This window comes from Chelonoidis abingdonii, chromosome 14 (genome assembly GCF_003597395.2).
Source record: "Chelonoidis abingdonii isolate Lonesome George chromosome 14, CheloAbing_2.0, whole genome shotgun sequence".
NCBI lineage: Eukaryota > Metazoa > Chordata > Testudines > Testudinidae > Chelonoidis > Chelonoidis abingdonii.
This window is the reverse complement of record NC_133782.1, coordinates 7,092,652-7,111,294: the sequence shown is the minus strand read 5'-3', so window position 1 is coordinate 7,111,294 and position 18,643 is coordinate 7,092,652. Positions and strand designations below refer to the sequence as shown.

The 18,643-nt window shown below is 44.0% G+C and overlaps 1 protein-coding gene across 1 annotated transcript in view; it reads left to right on the top strand.

Annotated features, from left to right (window-relative positions):
• The window catches only part of SLC17A9 (solute carrier family 17 member 9), a 28,634-nt gene extending 23,631 nt beyond the window's left edge, over positions 1-5,003 (top strand). The window contains exons 10-13 of the mRNA XM_032766379.2: positions 1,070-1,185; positions 3,066-3,121; positions 4,691-4,720; positions 4,840-5,003. Coding sequence (XP_032622270.1) covers positions 1,070-1,185; positions 3,066-3,121; positions 4,691-4,720; positions 4,840-5,003 — 366 coding nt within the window. The remainder of the gene's footprint in view (positions 1-1,069; positions 1,186-3,065; positions 3,122-4,690; positions 4,721-4,839) is intronic.
• Positions 5,004-18,643: the final 13,640 nt, after the last annotated feature.

Genomic DNA, 18,643 nt, shown 5'->3' with positions numbered 1-18,643 from the left:
CTCCGGCTGCTTCCTCCGCACTGCTGCTGCCTGGATCCCACTCCCCGTGCTGCTGCCTGCTTCCCTGGCCAGGCAGAAAAGAGCACAGGGGGAGGGGGAGAATGGCATGGGGGGGCAGTGACTGGCAACCCACCTAGACCCTTCCCACGACCCACTAGTGCACGGGTAGTCAATAGGGGGACTGTGGGCCAGATCCGGACCGCTTTTGAACAGACCCCGATATCTTTTCATTTACTTATTATCATTATTGTTGGAAGGAGGGGTTATTATTATTTTCTCTGTAGGCTGGATCTTGACTATACCATTTACCAAGAAATTTGGACCGTGACAAAAAGTAATTGTCTACCCCTCCACTAGTGGGTCAGGACCTACATTTCCTCCAAGCTGCGCAGCTGCCTATTAAGCCCCACACAGGGACTCAGGGCTGCGGTGAGGAGAGGCAGCCCTCTCTGCAGGACCCAGCATGGACCTGTCCCAGAGCTGCTGTGGCCAGGGAGAGGCGCCTCTTCCCTGGCCCCGAGGTGCTGTGGTGAGAGAGGGCTGGAGAAGCCTGCAGCCCAAACCCCTCATCCCTGGCCTCACCCCAGAGCCCACACACCCCCTGCACCAACTCTCTGCCACAGCCCTGAGCCCCGCTCCCACACTCTGAACCCCTCAGCCCCATCCCTACCACATTAATTTTGTTATCTACACCATTATGAAGGTGATGTATCACACACCACCTTCATCTTGGTGCACATAACAAAATTCATTCCGCACATGGATGTAAGAAATTAGAGAGAACACTGGTCAGGACCCATCATTTGGGAAATGCTGCACTATAACATGCTCCATTGCCTCTGCCTCACAGAAGAACACTTATTTGTGCCCGTAGGCCGTTGCCTTAGGAACGTGAAGGTGCCATGCAGAGGAAAACAAGTCGTAAGAACCACCCAGCTCTGTGTACAGAACCATAACGAGCCCATCGTATTTCAAAAAGGGAGAGCCCGTCTGCAATAGGAGCTACTTTTGTTCCCTGCAAATCGCAGTGAATTTGTTGCAGATGTCTTTAATTTTCTTTCTCCTTCAGGTCATCGGATCAGGCGTATCAAGCATTTTTGCCTTGTGCATGGGTCAGACATCCAGTTTTTGCAAAGCTATAGTATTTGCATCTGTCTCAATTGGACTTCAGACCTTTAACCACAGGTAATAGTAATGATCATAGGAGTAATGCATAGCTCTAACAGAGTACTTTTCAGGAGGCAGATGTCATTACCCCCACTGGGAAACTGAGGCACAAAGGGATTAAGTGACTTTTCCAACGTCACCCACCTGGCCAATGGGAGAGCCAAGAGTAGAACCCACGTCTTCGGAGGCTTAGTCTATTGCCCTGTTCAATAAGCCATGTTGCCTTTATATGTCAAACACCTAGCAGACAAATTGAACCAATGTTTTATTTGTTACATGTGAAGATTTCTAATCTAAGATCGAAGGCTTGAGGATTTATCCAGGCTTTATTGAGCAGTGACTGTACATAAAGATGAAGTGTTCAGAATATGAGCACTGTAAGCATCAGTGACTCAAGACAGCCAGCTAAATCCTTGTAAATACCCACTGTTGGGAAATATTAAATATATGACACGATTCAAATTCAAGGATTTCTCTCATCACCTTCCCATTACCTCAGCTTAGTCTTGAAACAGCCCAGCACAGGGCCAGACTAGGGGTAATGGATGAATATGCTGCTTAGCAGATGGGGCAGCCAGGTTGCTGCAGATCAGGTCTGAGATGCATTATGAGGTTTTCACGAGAGGAGTTTCCACAGCACCTTCCTACATATGCCAGCCTCTAGCGAAGTCATTGGCAAATTCACCCCATCCTTTGTAAACTGTTATTTACTTCACTCTTATTGTCCACTTAGAACTGGGGATTTCTTCCCAATTTTAGCACAACTGTTTGTTTGGTTTTCTTTCTGCCTCTAAATTTGAGTTATCATAGAAGCAAAGAAAGGCAGAAGAACCACCTATGGCTAGAAGTTAAAGCCAGACAAATTCAAATGAGAAATAAGACTTTTTTTTAAACAGTGAGGGCTGTTAACCATTGGAACTACCTACCAAGGGGAGAGGTGGAGTCCCCATCTCTTGATGGCTTCAGTTCAAGATGGGATGCCTTTCTGGAAGGCATGCTTTAGTCAAACACAAGTTATTGAACTCCATACAGGAGTAACTGGGTGATATTCTACGGCCTGTGACATGCAGGAGGATGATGTAATGCAGGAGTTCTTAACATTTTTCTTTCTGAGTACCCCCACCCACCCAACATGATATAAAAACTCCAGGGCCCAGCAGCAGGGGAAGGGAATGGGATGCTCTGGGCTTCAACCACTGGGCTGGGGGAGGAGCTTGGGGCTTCTGCCCTGTGGAGCGGCAGAGCTCCTGGCTTAAGCTGTGGGGAGAGGAGTCATGGAGTTTTAGCCTCATGGGAAGCGGGGTCACCAGGGCTCAGGGCTTCAGCCCCATGGGGCTCCGGGGGAGATGCTGGGGCTTGGGCTTCAGCCCAGGAGGACAGACTAGTTGATCTAATGGCTCCTTCTTGCCTTAAAAGCTATTAATCAAAGCATCAGATTTTGGTCCCTGCAGGATGTTGGGCTTCATAGACCAGTGAGTCTGAACTGGTACAGCAACACCGAGTCCTAGTCTGGCAGGGAAAAGTGTCTGAGTCTTAGCACAGTGAAGCTGGCATGTTCTAGCAGGCTAATGATGGACACACCCAAGAGAATTCAAGTTTTGTTCTGGCCCCACCTAACACTTTATAAATGTAACTGCAGCCATCTAACCACCACTTTCCCACTATACTGAAGCTCTTTGCTTCTTATTTTGAAGTCTTTCCATTCAGTTATTTTCCCATCTTGGTTCAGTTTCAACCATATTTTGGTTCTCAGTTCCTTCCTTCTTCTCCCCACAGGGTTGGTTCAGATTGGTTCCCTTCACTGAGTAACAGCATGCTTATCTTGTGTAAATTCTGAAAAACAATCAAAACCTGTTTAAAAATAAAAAGCCTTTAATTTCTCTTCTCTTTGTGAACAGTGGCATTTCAGTCAACGTTCAGGATCTGGCTCCATCATGTGCTGGCTTGTTGTTTGGTAAGGGGCATTTTTAACAATTTTTATTTGCACAGAAAATATACCCATGTATGGGGAATAGTTCCCAGGGAACTACATGTAAACACAAGTAGCTGAGGGCGGAACGTGGCTCAGTCCAGGCAGCCTTTTGACTTGATTAGGGTTGCAGAGATGTAACAGAAGGTAGAGATTGCTAACATCCATGACCCAGCTCTGCATGTTGGAGAGAAATTAAAAAAGGGCAAGATTGTGCCCAAATGCGCTGTGGGTGCTTATGAAAATGGGGCCCTACCAAATTCATGGTCCAGTTTAGTCAATTTCATGGTCATAGGATTTTAAAAATTGTAAATTTCATGATTTCAGCTATTTAAATCTGAAATTTCACTGTGGTGTAACTGTAGGGGTCCTGACCCAAAAAGGAGTTGTGTGTGGTGGGTCACAATGTTATTGTAGGGGGGGATTGTGGTACAGCTTCTCATATTTCTGCGCTGCTGTGGGTGGTGCTGCCTTCAGAGCTGGGCAACCAAAAAGCAGTGGCTGCTGGCCAGGAGCCCAGCTCTGAAGGCAGAGCCGCTGCCAGCAGCAGCCTAGAAGTAAGGATGGCATGGCGTGGTATTTCCACCCCTTCTTCTGTGCTGCCGCTGGCAGGGCACTGCCTGCAGAGTGGGCTCACGGCCAGCAGCCGCCACTCTCCGGCTGCCCAGCTCTGAAGGCAGCACCACCGCCAGCAGCAGCGCAGAAATAAGAGTAGCACTACCACAACCTCCCCTGCAATAACATTGTGACCCCTCTGCAACTCCCCCTTTTGGGTCAGGACCCTCAGTTTGAGAAACGCTGGTTTCCCCCATGAAATCTGTATAGTACAGGGTTCAAGCACACAAAAGACCAGTTTTCTTGGTCTGTGACACAGTTTTCATGGCTGTGAATTTGGTAGGGTCCTACTTATGAAACTGCGTGGCTTTATGGGTGCATAGGGAGTGTGCTAGGAGTTCTCTCTCCTACACAGCAGCCAGACTCGCGGGCAGTCTCTGCATCCCCCTGGGAGAGCAAGACATCCTGAAGGGGGATGGGGAGGAGGTAGAGCCTGCTCTCCACACACCGAATAGCTGAGCGACTTAAGTACACCTTAGGGAAAGTATATGCTGCACTGCCTGAAAGGCATAGCAGTGGGTAAGCTCTTTCTGGGAGCTCTGGGAGGAAGTCTACTTCTAAGAGCTCTCCCCTATTCTACCCCATGGGGAGCTGCAGCGCTACCCTGACAGCCATACAGTGGGGCTGTGTCTAACCAGCGTGAGTGAACCCAAAGGGAGTGAAAAGTCTTGGGAGCAGCACTGTACACATTCAGGGCTAGATTATCAACGCTCAGCTCTCCCTGTGCTTATTCATGTGCTTTCCCCTGCCCTCGGCAGGTGCAAATAACTGCATGTGCATGCACTTTAACGAGTCTAAGGCTTGTGCCCACACAGGAGTCAGGCTATCGAAAGGGCACATGCGAGTGTTGAAATTTCCGGATTCCTAGCAAGTATCTTATGGTTAGAAGCATCATGTGCAAATTGATGTGATGCAGGGGTTTCCTTCTTCTCTTTACAGGCGTTGGAAATACAGGCGGAGCCTTATTAGGTAAGGGATTTTCCTGGAATTGTCCCTCATTTGGGGGATCCTCTGGCTGAGCTGACATTACAGGGCGAGGACCTGGCCAAGTTCCATTTGATTCATTTCTGCTCTCTCTCTGTACACAGGTGTCGTTTGTGTGTATTTAGCCGGGCATCTGATTGAAACCACTGGTTCTTGGGTTTCTGTTTTCAACCTTGTGGCTACAGTTAATGCCCTGGGGCTCTGTACATTCCTGATCTTTGGAGAGGCCCAAAGGATGGACACAGATTCTGCATATGTAGATCTATAGTCGCTGTAAAGATGAGTTCAGCAAATGAAATGCATTGAAGGGTTTAGGACTGTAACTTCTATTGATAGCGGTTGTGCAAATGGTTGTTTGCAGAAGAGAATATTATTATTTTGCAGAATTTAAATAGAAAAACATCTATTGCGAGACTATTACGGGACTGAACTAAACCCAGAGGGGGGAAGAAATCCAGAATTAAAACTTTGCTCAGGGGATGGCTGATGGGTTATAGAGCCTTCCAGCTCTAGGTCACCAGTTTGAATTTGAATTGACTAGTGCCTGAATGAAACAGCTCATGGCCTATGTGAAATCAGTTGGTACCTGCAGTCAAGTTCCTAAAGCAGGAAATGCCATCCCAGCTGACACTAAATGGTACCTTAGCTGAGAGTCTCAGCAGAGATGCCAAGGACTGAATGGCTCATTGAGAGTGAACGCCTCTTTCATCCTAAGAGATGCTCCCTCTGGGACAGAGATGAGACATCTGAGCAGTGCGGGAATCATGCATTGCAGGTGTCCATGTTCTACCTGTTCTGTGGCTGAGAAGATCACTCCCCTCTCCAGGGCTGTCAATCAGTTCCTTTCATCAGCACTAAATGAACTTAATAATACCAAGGACTGTCCTTAACTTGCCCTTGTGTGCCTCAGTATTGCCATATATATAACAGGTACAATCAAGGTGTACAAAGGAATGGGTTCAGAATTGTTTTGCCATATGCTGTGAATGTATATGAAGGATGGCTCACATTCTGGACTATGGATCCATAATACCAAGTGTTTTCTGCTTCACTGGGTCTGTTTCCAGTATGCATTGAAAGGAATGCAGGAATACAGGAGACATTCAAAAGAGCCTAAAAAGTGTGTGTTATGTATTTACATTAATTGTAAGACTTGTTTCTGTGTTATGGATCCATACTGCTGAATGCTCACCAAAGGAGTTACCATGTCGCTGCAACACATGCTTTGGAGCCTGATTGTGTTAAGTTATTTATAATTTTTTACTTTAAATACCAAAAAGGCTTAGTCCACTTTATGCTCTAAAGAGGTGATTCTGCAAGCTGTCTCGTGTGGACCTCTTGCTGCAATCAACGAGTGTTCTGTGAAAGGAAGGATTTAACAGTCTGCAATTTTATTTTGTTAGGGCTATTTTAAATACGGAGGTTCATGTATGTAAAATCATAAAACTTCTTCTCCCTACATCCATTCTAGTAGCTTATGTAAAATCTGTTTGGTTCTGTTCAGCATTTGTGTTTTAAAAAATTGTACTTGTGGAGCGAATGAGCAGGGGACACATTTTCAAAGGGGCCTCAACCTGGCATCTTGGTTTTAAGCTTCAGTTCTGTGCTCCAGTCCGTGGCAAGGACTGTCACTTGAGAATTGGCCTTTTTAGCCACTCGTGATGCTGCCTTATGACACCTAGCAACTGATCTGCTTTGGTACTTACACCGTCGTCCGTTGAGGCAGATGGTTGCCACGACATATGAATCAGTTTGGAGCATGGCTTAGGGCATTTCAGAGCCAGGCCCTAAACTGATGTAAATTATCGTTGGTGCATAGTGGAGACATTTACAATTTACATCTGCTGCCAAACCCACACTCACCAAAAAGTTGTGGGTGTGAAATTTGCAGGCTCAGATTTAATGCCCAGATTCTTTGAAAATGTGTGTCCCCCCCCTTTTTTTTTAGTCCCAAATTTTGGCTCAAAACATATTTACAACCAAGTCATAAACTTCTGAGTGCACAGGTTCATAATGAAAATATTGACGGACCTTTTAACTGCAGAGGTGCTAATGAGCTCTACTAATATGCATTGAACTTTAATGCATACTGAGATATTAATAGGCCATGGTGATCCTGTACAATGGCTTGACAAAAGTTTACAGCATGTGTGTGGCCTGGGACCAGAGAGAGGAGCCGAACTCTCCTTCTTGTGTGCTTTTTCTCTGTTAGTAGCCGCTGGCGGACTTGCGGTTACAGCTCACTGCCCCACATCCTGACGGTGCCCAGATGACACTGCTGGGAAGTGTTTTAAAACTGTCAAGAAAATGCAAGTGTAGATGGTATAAACAGGACTTGCAGAAGAGAACGCAAGGCTATGTCTTTGGGTTCACATTTCCCTCCATCAGCCACACACCATATTGGTGAAAATGACGCAGGAAACCACAGAGCGTACCGATTGTTGGACCCATCCATGATGACAGATCTGGTCACCCTGAGTCCTGCAGCATTCAAGAGGAATCCAGACGATGGTGCTGTTCAGAGTTCTACAAGGAGAACTTCACATTTTTTGTTTTATTTGAAGTCAATCAGGAATTCCACTGGCCAGAATCCAGAGCTGAAACTGGCCCTTGGTGGACTGTGAGTCTATATTTAAGTAAAAAGTGGTGTCAGGGATTATCTACTTAGAGCAGTGGGTCCCAACCTGTGGCCCGTGGGCCACTTGAGGCCCAATCAGCACACAGCTGTGCCTATGTGACATCCTCAGGGCCATACAGGTAGTATTGGATGCGGCTCACAATGGTAAATAGGTTGAGACCACTGCCTTAGAGAGAGGGAGTGGTGGAACTGGGAAGATGTGAGAGGGTTTATAAGAAAATTGGGGGTGCCCGCATACAAATTTGCACACAAATTAGTTAAACTGGTGCAAACTCCTGTGTTTTCTACACTCATTTCAGTATAAGAGTGACTTATTTCAGTTTAGGTTAAACCTGTTCCCAAGCTATTTAAATTAGTTGAAACAAGCCTGGTTTAAACTGAAACACACAGTCTTTGGCACTGGTTTAACTAAATCAGTTTAAAATCACATATTCATACCAGTGCAAACCTGCATGGCGGTAAACCCTTCCTAGCTGCAGGAGAGTCTTAAGCTGAGACCTTAAAAAAGAAAACAAGAAGGGCTTGTCTTCACTGCTGTTAGCAGGGTGACCAGACAGAAAGTGTGAAAAATTGGGATAGATTGGGGGGTAACAGGTGCCTATATCAAAAAAATCTCTGACTATTGGGACTGTTCCTGTAAAATCGGGACATCTGGTCACCCTAGCCATTAATTCAAGGTGTAACTTGAATTGTGTGTCTAATCTAATCCTGTCCACACACAAAAATCTCTAGCTCAAATTAAGCAGTGCTTTTAAGCTTGAGCTAGTTGGTTCATCAAGAGTAGTGGCTTGAAGTTTGAGTACTGCTGATGCTTGAGCTGTTTAATGCAGGGGAAGGCAGCAACCTAACCAGAGGTGAAAGTAAGCTGATCTGGTGCAGTATACCGGTAAGAAAGCCGGTACACAGTCAACCGTACTGGCAGGGCCGCTGATGGCAGGAGGCCGGCAAAAGGGGCAACTGCCCCAGGGCCCAGCGATTTAAAAGGGCCCAGGGCTCCCAGCAGCGGCCGTGCTGGGCAACGCTGAAGGGCTGGCTGGGAGAGTCTGGCCACAGCCCTGCCCCTTCCATCTGAGGTCCCGCTCCTTCCAGGGGCCCACAGCTGCCCCCCGACCTTGCCCAGGATCCTGGCTGCCCAGCGTACCGGTAAATCTGTTAAGTTACCCCTGAATCCAACTCACAACTCAGCTGCTAACCCACCTGCTCTATAGAGCTCCAGTGTGGTTTTGCAGTGTAGTTGCTCTCCGTGGGGGGTATATCTGCATTGCAGTTAGAAGTGTGATTGCAGCACATGTAGACATACCTGAGCTTGCTTTGATCGAGCTAGATCAAAGTTAGCTCAAGTCACAATAGCAACGAAGCTAGCTGAAGTGTGTCTACACGCGCTGCAGTCACTCAGTCCGATTGCAGTGTGGACGTACTGTAGCTAGCTCTACTGGAATAACTCAATCCAACTGTTCAAGTGAAGTCAAGCCAAGAAAAACCAAAGCAGCACTGCTGGCTGCACCTACTTTTGTAATCCCATTGGCAACTATCATTTTGGTACACGGTCTTGATTATCTGTCTCTGTCAATCTAGCACGGGCTGGTATCTTATATATGTGATGCGTGTTTAATGCTTTTTTTCATGTGTTTTGTGCATTTTGATAAGGTATTGAGACCACTGTACATGGCTGTATTTTTTTTAAAAGCAAATCTTGCCTAACCTTGCTTGTGTGACAACGGTTGTTGCAGTCAGAAAGCCCTGCCAAAAATAAAGGAAACCAATCAGATGAGCAAACCCTTGTTTTCATTTAAATACATAGGTGCAATGTGATAAGGCTAATAAGGGAGAGCCAGATCCAAATTATACTTAATGTGATTAAGTATTAAAGTAGCAATTTATTCAGCTGACTCATCTCCCTTAATTTATATTCTCAGGACCAGATTTTAAAAGATAAAGAGGTAAATAAATGTGTTGAAAATTCCATTAGATGCCTAACTTCCACTCTACCAGTATAAGGGCAGTTGTACCAATATAACTGTGTCTGCAGCCAGGGCTTTTACCATCATAGCTCTATTGGTAAAAACCACACCTGTAACTGACACAGCTATGCTAGTAAAACTCTTTACGAGCAGAGCCAGAATTTAAAGTGGACTTGGGCAGGGACTTCTCGCTGAAGGCACTCCACCCTCTCCACTCCAAAGCAAAATGTTAATTAAAGAGATTAAGACTGGACACAAACCAAAAAGCCTATCACATACTATCATCTAGGGTGAATACGGGGTTTTCAGCATGCTAACCAGAGTGCTAAAGTGTGGAGGTGGGGGCTGTCAGCTTAAGAAATTGAAACAGTCACTAGACCAGGGGTAGGCAACCTATGACACACGTGCCAAAGGTGGCACGCGAGCTGATTTTCAGTGGCACTCACACTGCTGGGTCCTGGCCACCAGTCCGGGGGGCTCTGCATTTTAATTTAATTTTCAGTGAAGCTTCTTAAACATTTTTAAAACCTTATTTAATTTACATACAAAAATAATTTAGTTATATATTATAGACTTATAGAAAGAGACCTTCTGAAAAATGTTAACATGTATTTCTGGCACGCGAAACCTTAAATTAGAGTGACTAAATGAAGACTCGGCACAGCACTTCTGAAAGGTTGGTGACCCCTGCACTAGAGAGAGGAATGAGAAGACCTTGCAGGAGTTTTAGGAAGCTGTCCTTCGAATTCCAAAGCATTTGCTATATTAGAATGATGCAGTGATGCCAATTCTCACGATTTTGTGTGGTAATATTTGGTGATTTTCTTAAAGCTCTGTCTCCTGGAGGTGTGTGAGGAGGGGAGAATCTCAACTTGCGTTAAAAAAGAGTGAGTTTCTGTCCCTCGCTATTGAGGAGAAAAGCTTGAAAACGTGACTCGACTGCCACCTACATGCTCAAACCAAACCGCAAATAAAACAAACGGCGTTTTTTGTGCTTAGCCAATCTCCTAATTCTTTGTGGCCTAACGCTTGGGCTTGGCGATGCTGATGATGTCTCTGCATAATATCCTCTCCTTAAAGAAATGCCTATTTCAGCCAGGTGCTGCATGAATTGCAGTGTTGAGGATAGCTGAGATGCTGGAGCTTGGCTCTATACATATGCTTTTTTAAAAGTAATATTATATAGAGATGGATAGAAGTGTAATTGTCTCATAAAAATTAAGGGGTGCTGATGTGTCCTGCACCCTGGAACAATTTAACTGAGGCAGCAGGGGAAGTACTGGAGTGAAAAGACTAAAATTGGGATGTTAATTTACATCACAGAGATGCAACACTTCTGAACTGGAACTCTCAAGAGTGTTTAGTTGACAATTCTTCCCATAGACCCTTGGAACATGTAATATTGTTCATTTATTAGAATAATTATAAGAAAAAGCAGACTCAAAATACTATAGAAAATATACACCTGTATTACAAATGTGTTTATCAGCAACAGGTGTCCTTTTAAACAGGAATATAACTCTCATCTCTGTTTCTCAGTATTAACTTTCATTAAAAAAAAAACCCAATCACAACAGCTATGTAATAATACAATAAAGTGTGCAGTCATTTTAGGGGTGGGGAATGGAAATAATTTAAAATTGACAATCTGAATTGCTCCGCTATCCACACAGAGACAATAATTCTCAATATCCAGCTTTGGACTGGATGTGCTGACTTAAAATGAAACAATCCTGCATCTTTCAGTTTTACTTTAAACAGACATCAACCTCTTCAGGGGAAAAATAACTTCAGTTAAAGAAAAGTAAATTCCTTCAGCCTTTAAATATTTTTAAAGACTTTAGAGACTGTCAATGTTAAGACATTTGACTGCATGTGCAAATCAGGGACTTGCATGCACAAATGGCCAGTTGTGCAGGCAATCATGGTAATTGCATATACAAAGTAGGCACACACACATTTCTGTGCGAGCAGTTATACATCTTAGCTTTTTGCAAATCAGGATCTAATAGCTGAGGGGGAGAAACAGGCTCCTCAACAAAGCAAAAACTTAACAGCTATTTACAAGATAATTGAATTATTAACAAAGTAACATTTTGTCCCCTGTATGTTAATCATTGTCCGTTAGGACTTCGTCATAGGATTTGTCTTCCTTGAAGAAAGTTCTCATTGTTAGCCTACATAGATTGATAGTGTCCCTTTAATTTGGTATTCAATTATCCAAATAATTTATTTTTACTGATAATTTATAATCTGAATTTCCCTTAGTTACAATTGTCCAACTTTTACTGCATATCTAAGACTCTTGGGACAGTATATTCCTTGTATATTAATCCTTCATTATTCATATTTTGAGTTATAGCAGTAAGTGGGCACTAATTACATTTATTTTTAAGTATAACGTTACTGTGTTAACCACTGACTGAGTAGGAGACTAGGGTTGTTCTGGTGTATTTTACCCACCACAGACAGATCACCATCAGCCTTGAGCGTGCTGTAAAGAATGCTCTCATCCTACCTAATAGCTTCATACAGATTCCAACAGAGGGAGCTGTTAGATTTGGGATGTGTTAATTCACGTCAAGCTTGTTGACTTGGTTCTGGATGGCTGGCACCAATGGTACAATTGGGAGTTAAGTTGTTTCCTCAGTTCTAACTGTCCAAGACACTGGCAAGAATGCTTCTTGCTGAAGTTTCTGACCTCTATTATTCATGTAGAGGCACATTCATTTGGACTCATGTATGATCATTTGCTTTCTCTTTTCATGTGCACATTCAGCAGTTGTACAATATGATACAAGAAAGAAGCGCAGACATAAATTTTAATGGAGGTGGAAATTGCCTTCAAAGGTATTTAAAACTTAAATAACTGAGGATCACAGAGTCCACTGGCTGCTCTTTTTGTCTTTTTATTCCCCCTACCCGTAGCTGGAATGCAGTGTGAAACTTTGTGTCTTTAGGCAATGTACTGAAGAAGTGGTTTGCAAAACCTGAATTGCTTTGCAACATCACCAGGCTTGGGACCCCAAGCTAGGGTCTTTTGTTACCATTCCTACAATGATGTGAAATCCCATCAGTTATGCTATTTTGAGCTATAAAAGCTCTGAATGTCCTGAGACCAACCTAAGAGGCTGCCTCTCTCCTGGTGACATACTGCCACCTCATCCATATCAGAAAGAGGGCTGTCCTTTGTCCGAGCCCCTGGCCTTTGCAACTACCTTCCTCCGCTGGGCTGTAAGAGTCTGAGTTGGTCAGTATTCCAGTCGAGCTTTTTGCTCCTGCAGTGGGGATAAGGGCTGGGTAGTGGGGTTGGGACTCTGGAGATTGTGTGCCTGGGTGCATTAATTGCAGTTATATTTATGTTGTTGGAGTTGAACTGATTCTAGGGGAACTGATGGGTCTGTTTATATGTAAATTGTACAGGGCATGTTAAGTGCCTGGCACAGGCCCACAGAGCATTGGATGGATGCTCTTTTCTTACAGTTTATATAAATCGAAATAACTAAATACTTTTAAACATATAGTAAGCAAAACATAAGGGAAAATGCTTGCCCTGGCAGGAGATGGGGCATGACTATCAAAGAGCACTTTTCTACCCCCTAGTTTCTGTGATATCGAACATGTATTTCCTTCGTTCATCATAAAAGTGGAAGTGCTCCATAGCCCACTGGAACCAATGGACTCACTGACTTCAAGGGTTTTTGGGGCAGGCTCTGCAAAGGGCAGCTAACACCCAGCGCTATACCAAGCAAACTACCACCATTCCTTGCAGCTCCTGTGTGTCAAGCAATTTTCCATTTCAAACCTGACTGCTATAATGAAGATGTCTGTGAAGGGTCTTTCAATTTGTCATTAAAACCTGGGGTGGGCTGGGGAGGAAACAGCCAAGGGCCTCAAAATTCTTTCTGGCAGCTTGAATTTCATCTTATTTCTCTGTGTTTGTTTGTTGGCTTAAATTAATCTTGCCCCTTTTGAATGTTTTGTTTTTAATCATTTGTCCTCAGTGAAGGCTGCTCTCTCTGGGTGCTGATGAAGGAAAACCAAGATCATCACTTTCATTAGAGGCCATTTGCCTGGCTGTTTATCCCAGTGAATATTTTCCCCTGTACCAAAAGGAAAATTAATCCCTATAGTGATTGACGACCATGTACAGAGATGGGCCCTGATCCTACAGTGTGATCCATTCAGGCAGTGCATGGAAATCACTTTCTCTTTCTGTAGTCTGTTTCCCCTCAAACCCTTCTTCTGTTTTATCTTTTTAGATGGTTAGCTCTTCAGGGCAGAGACTGGGTCTTACTATATGTGTATACAGCTCCTAGGACAACGGGGCCTTGATCTTGGCTGTTAGCTGCGGGAGATAACAATAGTATCTGCAGGAGATAACAATAGTATATATTAGTGCAACATGCAGATAACAATGCAAATAATAATACAACTTGCAAATAATAAAAATCATATTTAGGAAATAGCCTTCAATTTCTCTCCGGCCACAGCTCTCCGGCCACTCAGATCACATTGCAGAATTGGGTATATGGTAATTTTTATTCCAAAAATGAATGGATAATTTTACCGATAGTGCTTAGAATGAACCTTAAAATATTGTCTCTTTGTATATGGGGTTTCCTTTGCTAAGTGCCTCTGTGACTTAGATACCTAAATTCCATTAAAACCCAATGGGCTTTAAGCACCTAAATCATTACTTATGTGCATTAAAAAATTTTACTCAGCTCTCCATATTGATGTAAAGGATTACAAAAAAAAGTAATGATCTATGTTTGATTGTGCAAGCGAATGCTGGAAAAGCTTTAGCTAATCACTGGAATCCCTTCCCAAACCTCTGTCTCCCATTTTGCATAATTGGTCACCAAGGCAATTTACTGACAAGCCCCTGTTAGGCATTCAACTCAAAACTTTGCATAATCTCCCAGTGCTTTTTCATTAACTATTCTCTAATAAATTATTTTTAATTTCAGCTCGTAAGGAAAAAATAATTCCAATTTCATGAGAGAGAGTGGAATGGTACATGTGTTGCAATTATCTGAGATTGTGTAAGAATTTTATACAAAGAATTGTAAACCTACCAGAGCATATCCTGCATTCTCATTAATGGAAAACAGCAGTTGACAGGGGATTTTCCAGTGAAACCATTGGGCTGGTTGCAGCTGTTAACTTCCTTTCATGTTTTTTCTCCCCTACCAAGTTTCCTATAAAACCACTAATTTATAAGCTCTCATGTGTGCATGTGTTAGCTAGAGTGAGGTGAACACTTTCATAAAAATGATCCTTGGGCCGCTGAAAGGCGTGGCTCTGGGCCTGTCATGAGTCTAATCAGAACAAACTGTACCAGCAGTGCACCTTTGCAGTGAGGAGTGACAATTCCCCATTCAAAACTATTGGGTTCCATAGACTGCCCGGTTGCCCTAAAGAGCTCAATTCTGCTGTTTCTGGTGCTGTTCCTATCCCCACCTAACTCCAGTGACCTCAATGTGGTCACTCTTGATTTGCAGCAGGAAATATTGGAGGAAAATCATGCCCATAAATTCTGCCTTTCAAATCTTCCAGCACTGCTGCTTTCTCGTCCTGACACATTGTGTTGCCTTAGGCCATTGATTCTTTGCTTGCCTCCCTATAGGGTTGCTTATCCTGCATTCCCTAGTCATGTCAAACAGGCCGTTATTTCTTGCTCTGAGAATCATCCCAGTTCCGTGCCAGTGACAGGATTGTTCCCTCGTCTTGAGCTGAATCCTGTGCGGTTCCTGGCAGTTTTGCTGCAATCCCCTTCATGTGATTTTGCTACTGGAAACAAAGTCAGATGTCTGATAAAAATGGATGTAGCTAGGTGGCCAATTTAAATATGGTTCTAACTGCCTCCAGGCTCTTCATAGACCACTCCCATGCCCAGCTGTTCCATCCCCCCTCTCAACACCTTCCCTGTCTGTCCCCTTCCCAGATCCCACATCCATTCATTGTCAGTCGGTAGCTGATGAGTGTACATGGGGCCTGCTCCCTGGATGTCAACTGCAAAATCCCACTGGCTTCCACAGCACCAGAATGAGGCCCTAAATTGCAATATTCAGAGCCTGGTGGTTCTAAAACAGGTGGAACTGTCCTGCCCCTCACTTTTGGTGACCAGTAACAACCAGATCTAACAGAAGCTGGCAAGTGAACACCCAGACGTTCACCTTTCAAATGGGCTCAGTGCCATGAAGCACAAAGCCTGCTGTACGAGGGGCTGGAGAATAAGGCAGGTGGGAACTTGCACAAACGCTCAGGTCACTAGTGCAATCCATATTCTCGAACAATGGCTGCTACCACTCCGCACCCTTCCAGCAGGGAGACAGGGCCAGTATAGCCATGGGGTCATGGATCCCTGGCCTGCACTCACCTAGGTGTTGGCCTGTTTGGGACCCCTGTTGGAGTGTACAGGGTGTGCAGAGAGCCCTCAGGCATGAGAGATGTTCCTGCAGCAGCCCTGGACACCATTCTCACTGGGCTTTGAGCAGGAGGGTATAGCAATTAGGCCCCCTTAATCAGTTTCTGGCAGTGATGGTTGTGGAAAATAGCTTGAAACTGTGACTCCAAAAGGTTCAAACAGCAGAAGGCCTATTTTTAAGCCAATTTTAAGCAAAAGCTTTAAGGGGGGGTTGCTGACTCATAATGTTTAAACTTTTGAAGTTGGCAATTCTGTGATTGCAAAGTCATGCTTGATATATTAATTAACACAACCCCTCAAGGTGATTTTCTAACATGGGCTAATTTTCTAGTGAGGTTTTCAAAGTCTCTGTCCGGTCAGTGTCAGAACAGAGAACTTGAGCAAGAATTCAGGGAAAAGATCGTAACCTCTTGAGAGCCCTACCTTGCAGCAATGAGGCTCAACTTGACCAGCGAAGTGCTAAGCCAACATGTTGCGGCTCCACTTTTAAAAAAATAGACTTTTTCAGCATTTTACTTCAAATGATGAATTGTCAAAATGATTCCGTACCCAAGATTATGTGAAAAGGGTCAATAATATGTGATTCATTTGTCATTTTTACATCACACAATTACTCCTTGTAACCACTTAATACTAGTGAAATCTGCATTCTCCAGCTAAATAACCATGTTTAATACCAAATTTACTGGACAGAAAACTAAGAATAGCCATACTGAACTCTAAGCAAGAATATAGGCAAGGATCAGAGAAGGTGAGAAGGGACAGGGACACAGTCTTCAGTCACTTACAACCAAGTGATTTATTTTGCTCCAATTTTTTTTTAAATTTCATTTTGATGGGGTGCAAAGAGACTTTTAAAAGGTTTGCAGCCTGCAGCTTCCACTGCATGAGTCACCTAGAACAGGAAGGTCTCAGAATGAAATCTCAGACCTGGCAGTTTTATGTTACATACATCTATAAGCAGGGCAAGTACAGCAGTAAGGAGGGTAATCTGAGACACCTTTGTTCACATTAAGGCTGGCGTTTCTAAGCTCATGACAGGCAGAATGAAGAGGGTGGTGTAAGATAAGTGGATGTGATTCTGGTCTTGCTGGCATCCATGTAACTACACTGATTTCCATGGGGCTTCTGATTTACACCGGTGTAAATGAAAGCAGATTCAGATTCCTAATAATATTTGGACATTTGGGGACACTTTTTAGTAGGGGATTCCATTCTGCCTCTAATTTTGTGCCTGCAAACAATGGTGGGTTCAAAATGAAAGATGCACTTCATTGCTTGCTGCAAATGATGCACATCTAATGACTAAACTGTGGGGGAATTTGGGTTCAGATCCAGATCAGAACTTTTGGCTTGTTCATATCTCTATAATGAGCCGAACTAAAATCTCCAACGTAAACACCTCTAGACTCTCTGCACTCTGAGGCTTGGGCCTAACTTTAATTGTTACAGAAATGTTTATTTGGTAGGTAGACATATGTTTCTTAACTTTCACTATTGTGAACTTTTTGTTTTTTGGTTTGGAAAAAGTTACAGAAACACACTAGACAGTGAGGCTGAACCAGTGATAGATGCTGATTTCTCCTGCAAAACTACTAAAGGTGGGAAAACTTCCTTTGATGGGAAGCCGCGGCCAGCACATCCCTTGGCCCACGCTGCTTCCCGCAGCCCCCATTGGCTCGGAGCAGCGAATCGCGGCCAGTGGGAGCCGCGATGGGCCGAACCTGTCGATGCAGCAGGTAAACAAACTGGCCTGGCCCACCAGGGTGCTTATCCTGGCGAGCCACTTGCCAGAGGTTCTCAAACCCTGGTCTAGATAATACTTAGTACTGCCAGGCATGTAGGGCACTGGACTAGATGACCTGTCAGAGCCCTATGATTGTATGAACTCCTATCATTACATTTCTGGACCCACTCAAACACCAGGGGTTTGAAAGTTTGATTCATACTTGATTGTTATCTGCTTTGCATTCTGCTCATGAGTGACTATTAAAAAAAGGAGCAGAGAAGGGGAGAGAGAAAACATATTGAATGAAAACACAGAGTGAAAAACGAAGCAGAGAGAGAGAGACATAGAGAGGTAACTAAGATTCATTCATCCCTAATAGACAGCATCACCCAGGCTGCCTTCAAAGCAAGACTGAGTATTCTGTGTTCTATGGAGAGAATGCTCTGTTCTGTGCCTGAGCAGCAGCAGGCCAGTCCCAGACACCTTTGCTCATCTCCAAGCTGGCAGATGGTTCTCTATCTTTTTTCCCAGAATAGGAGCAAATGAGAGCAGTATTCTGGAAAGTCTGGACATTCTGAAAATTTCCATTGTGTGCATCTGATGAAGTGGGTATTCCCCGAAAGCTTATGCTCCAATACATCTGTTAGTCTATAAGGTGCCACAGGACTCTTTCTCGCTTTTTGAGAGCAGTATGTGACTCACATACTTTAGATCCTTCTAATGGGTGCTGTGCAGTACAAGGCTCATATCCCTGTAGTGGGTGCTTTGAAATCCAGGGTTGAAGGACCAACATGTTTTGAAGAGGTTATGTTTTAAAAGGGTTTTAGATGGAGACCGTGGCTGAAAGGGCTAGATTAGAATGCATGCAGGACATGGCTGATGCTATTCAGAATGAAAGCTGGGAGCTAGATTTTCCAACATTTAGAAATGTGAATACATGCACAATTACGTGCCAAATTTGCAGGTGCAATTGGCAAGGCTGCACATGCAAATCAAATAACCATGCCTGTACAACTGGCAATTGTACACGCAATTCCAATTAATATGCATATAAATTAGATATGTAATTGTGCAGCTAGTTAATTTGAAAATCTGATTCGTAAATGCAATCCCAGCCAGATTGCTGGAAGCTATCACTACTCAGAGC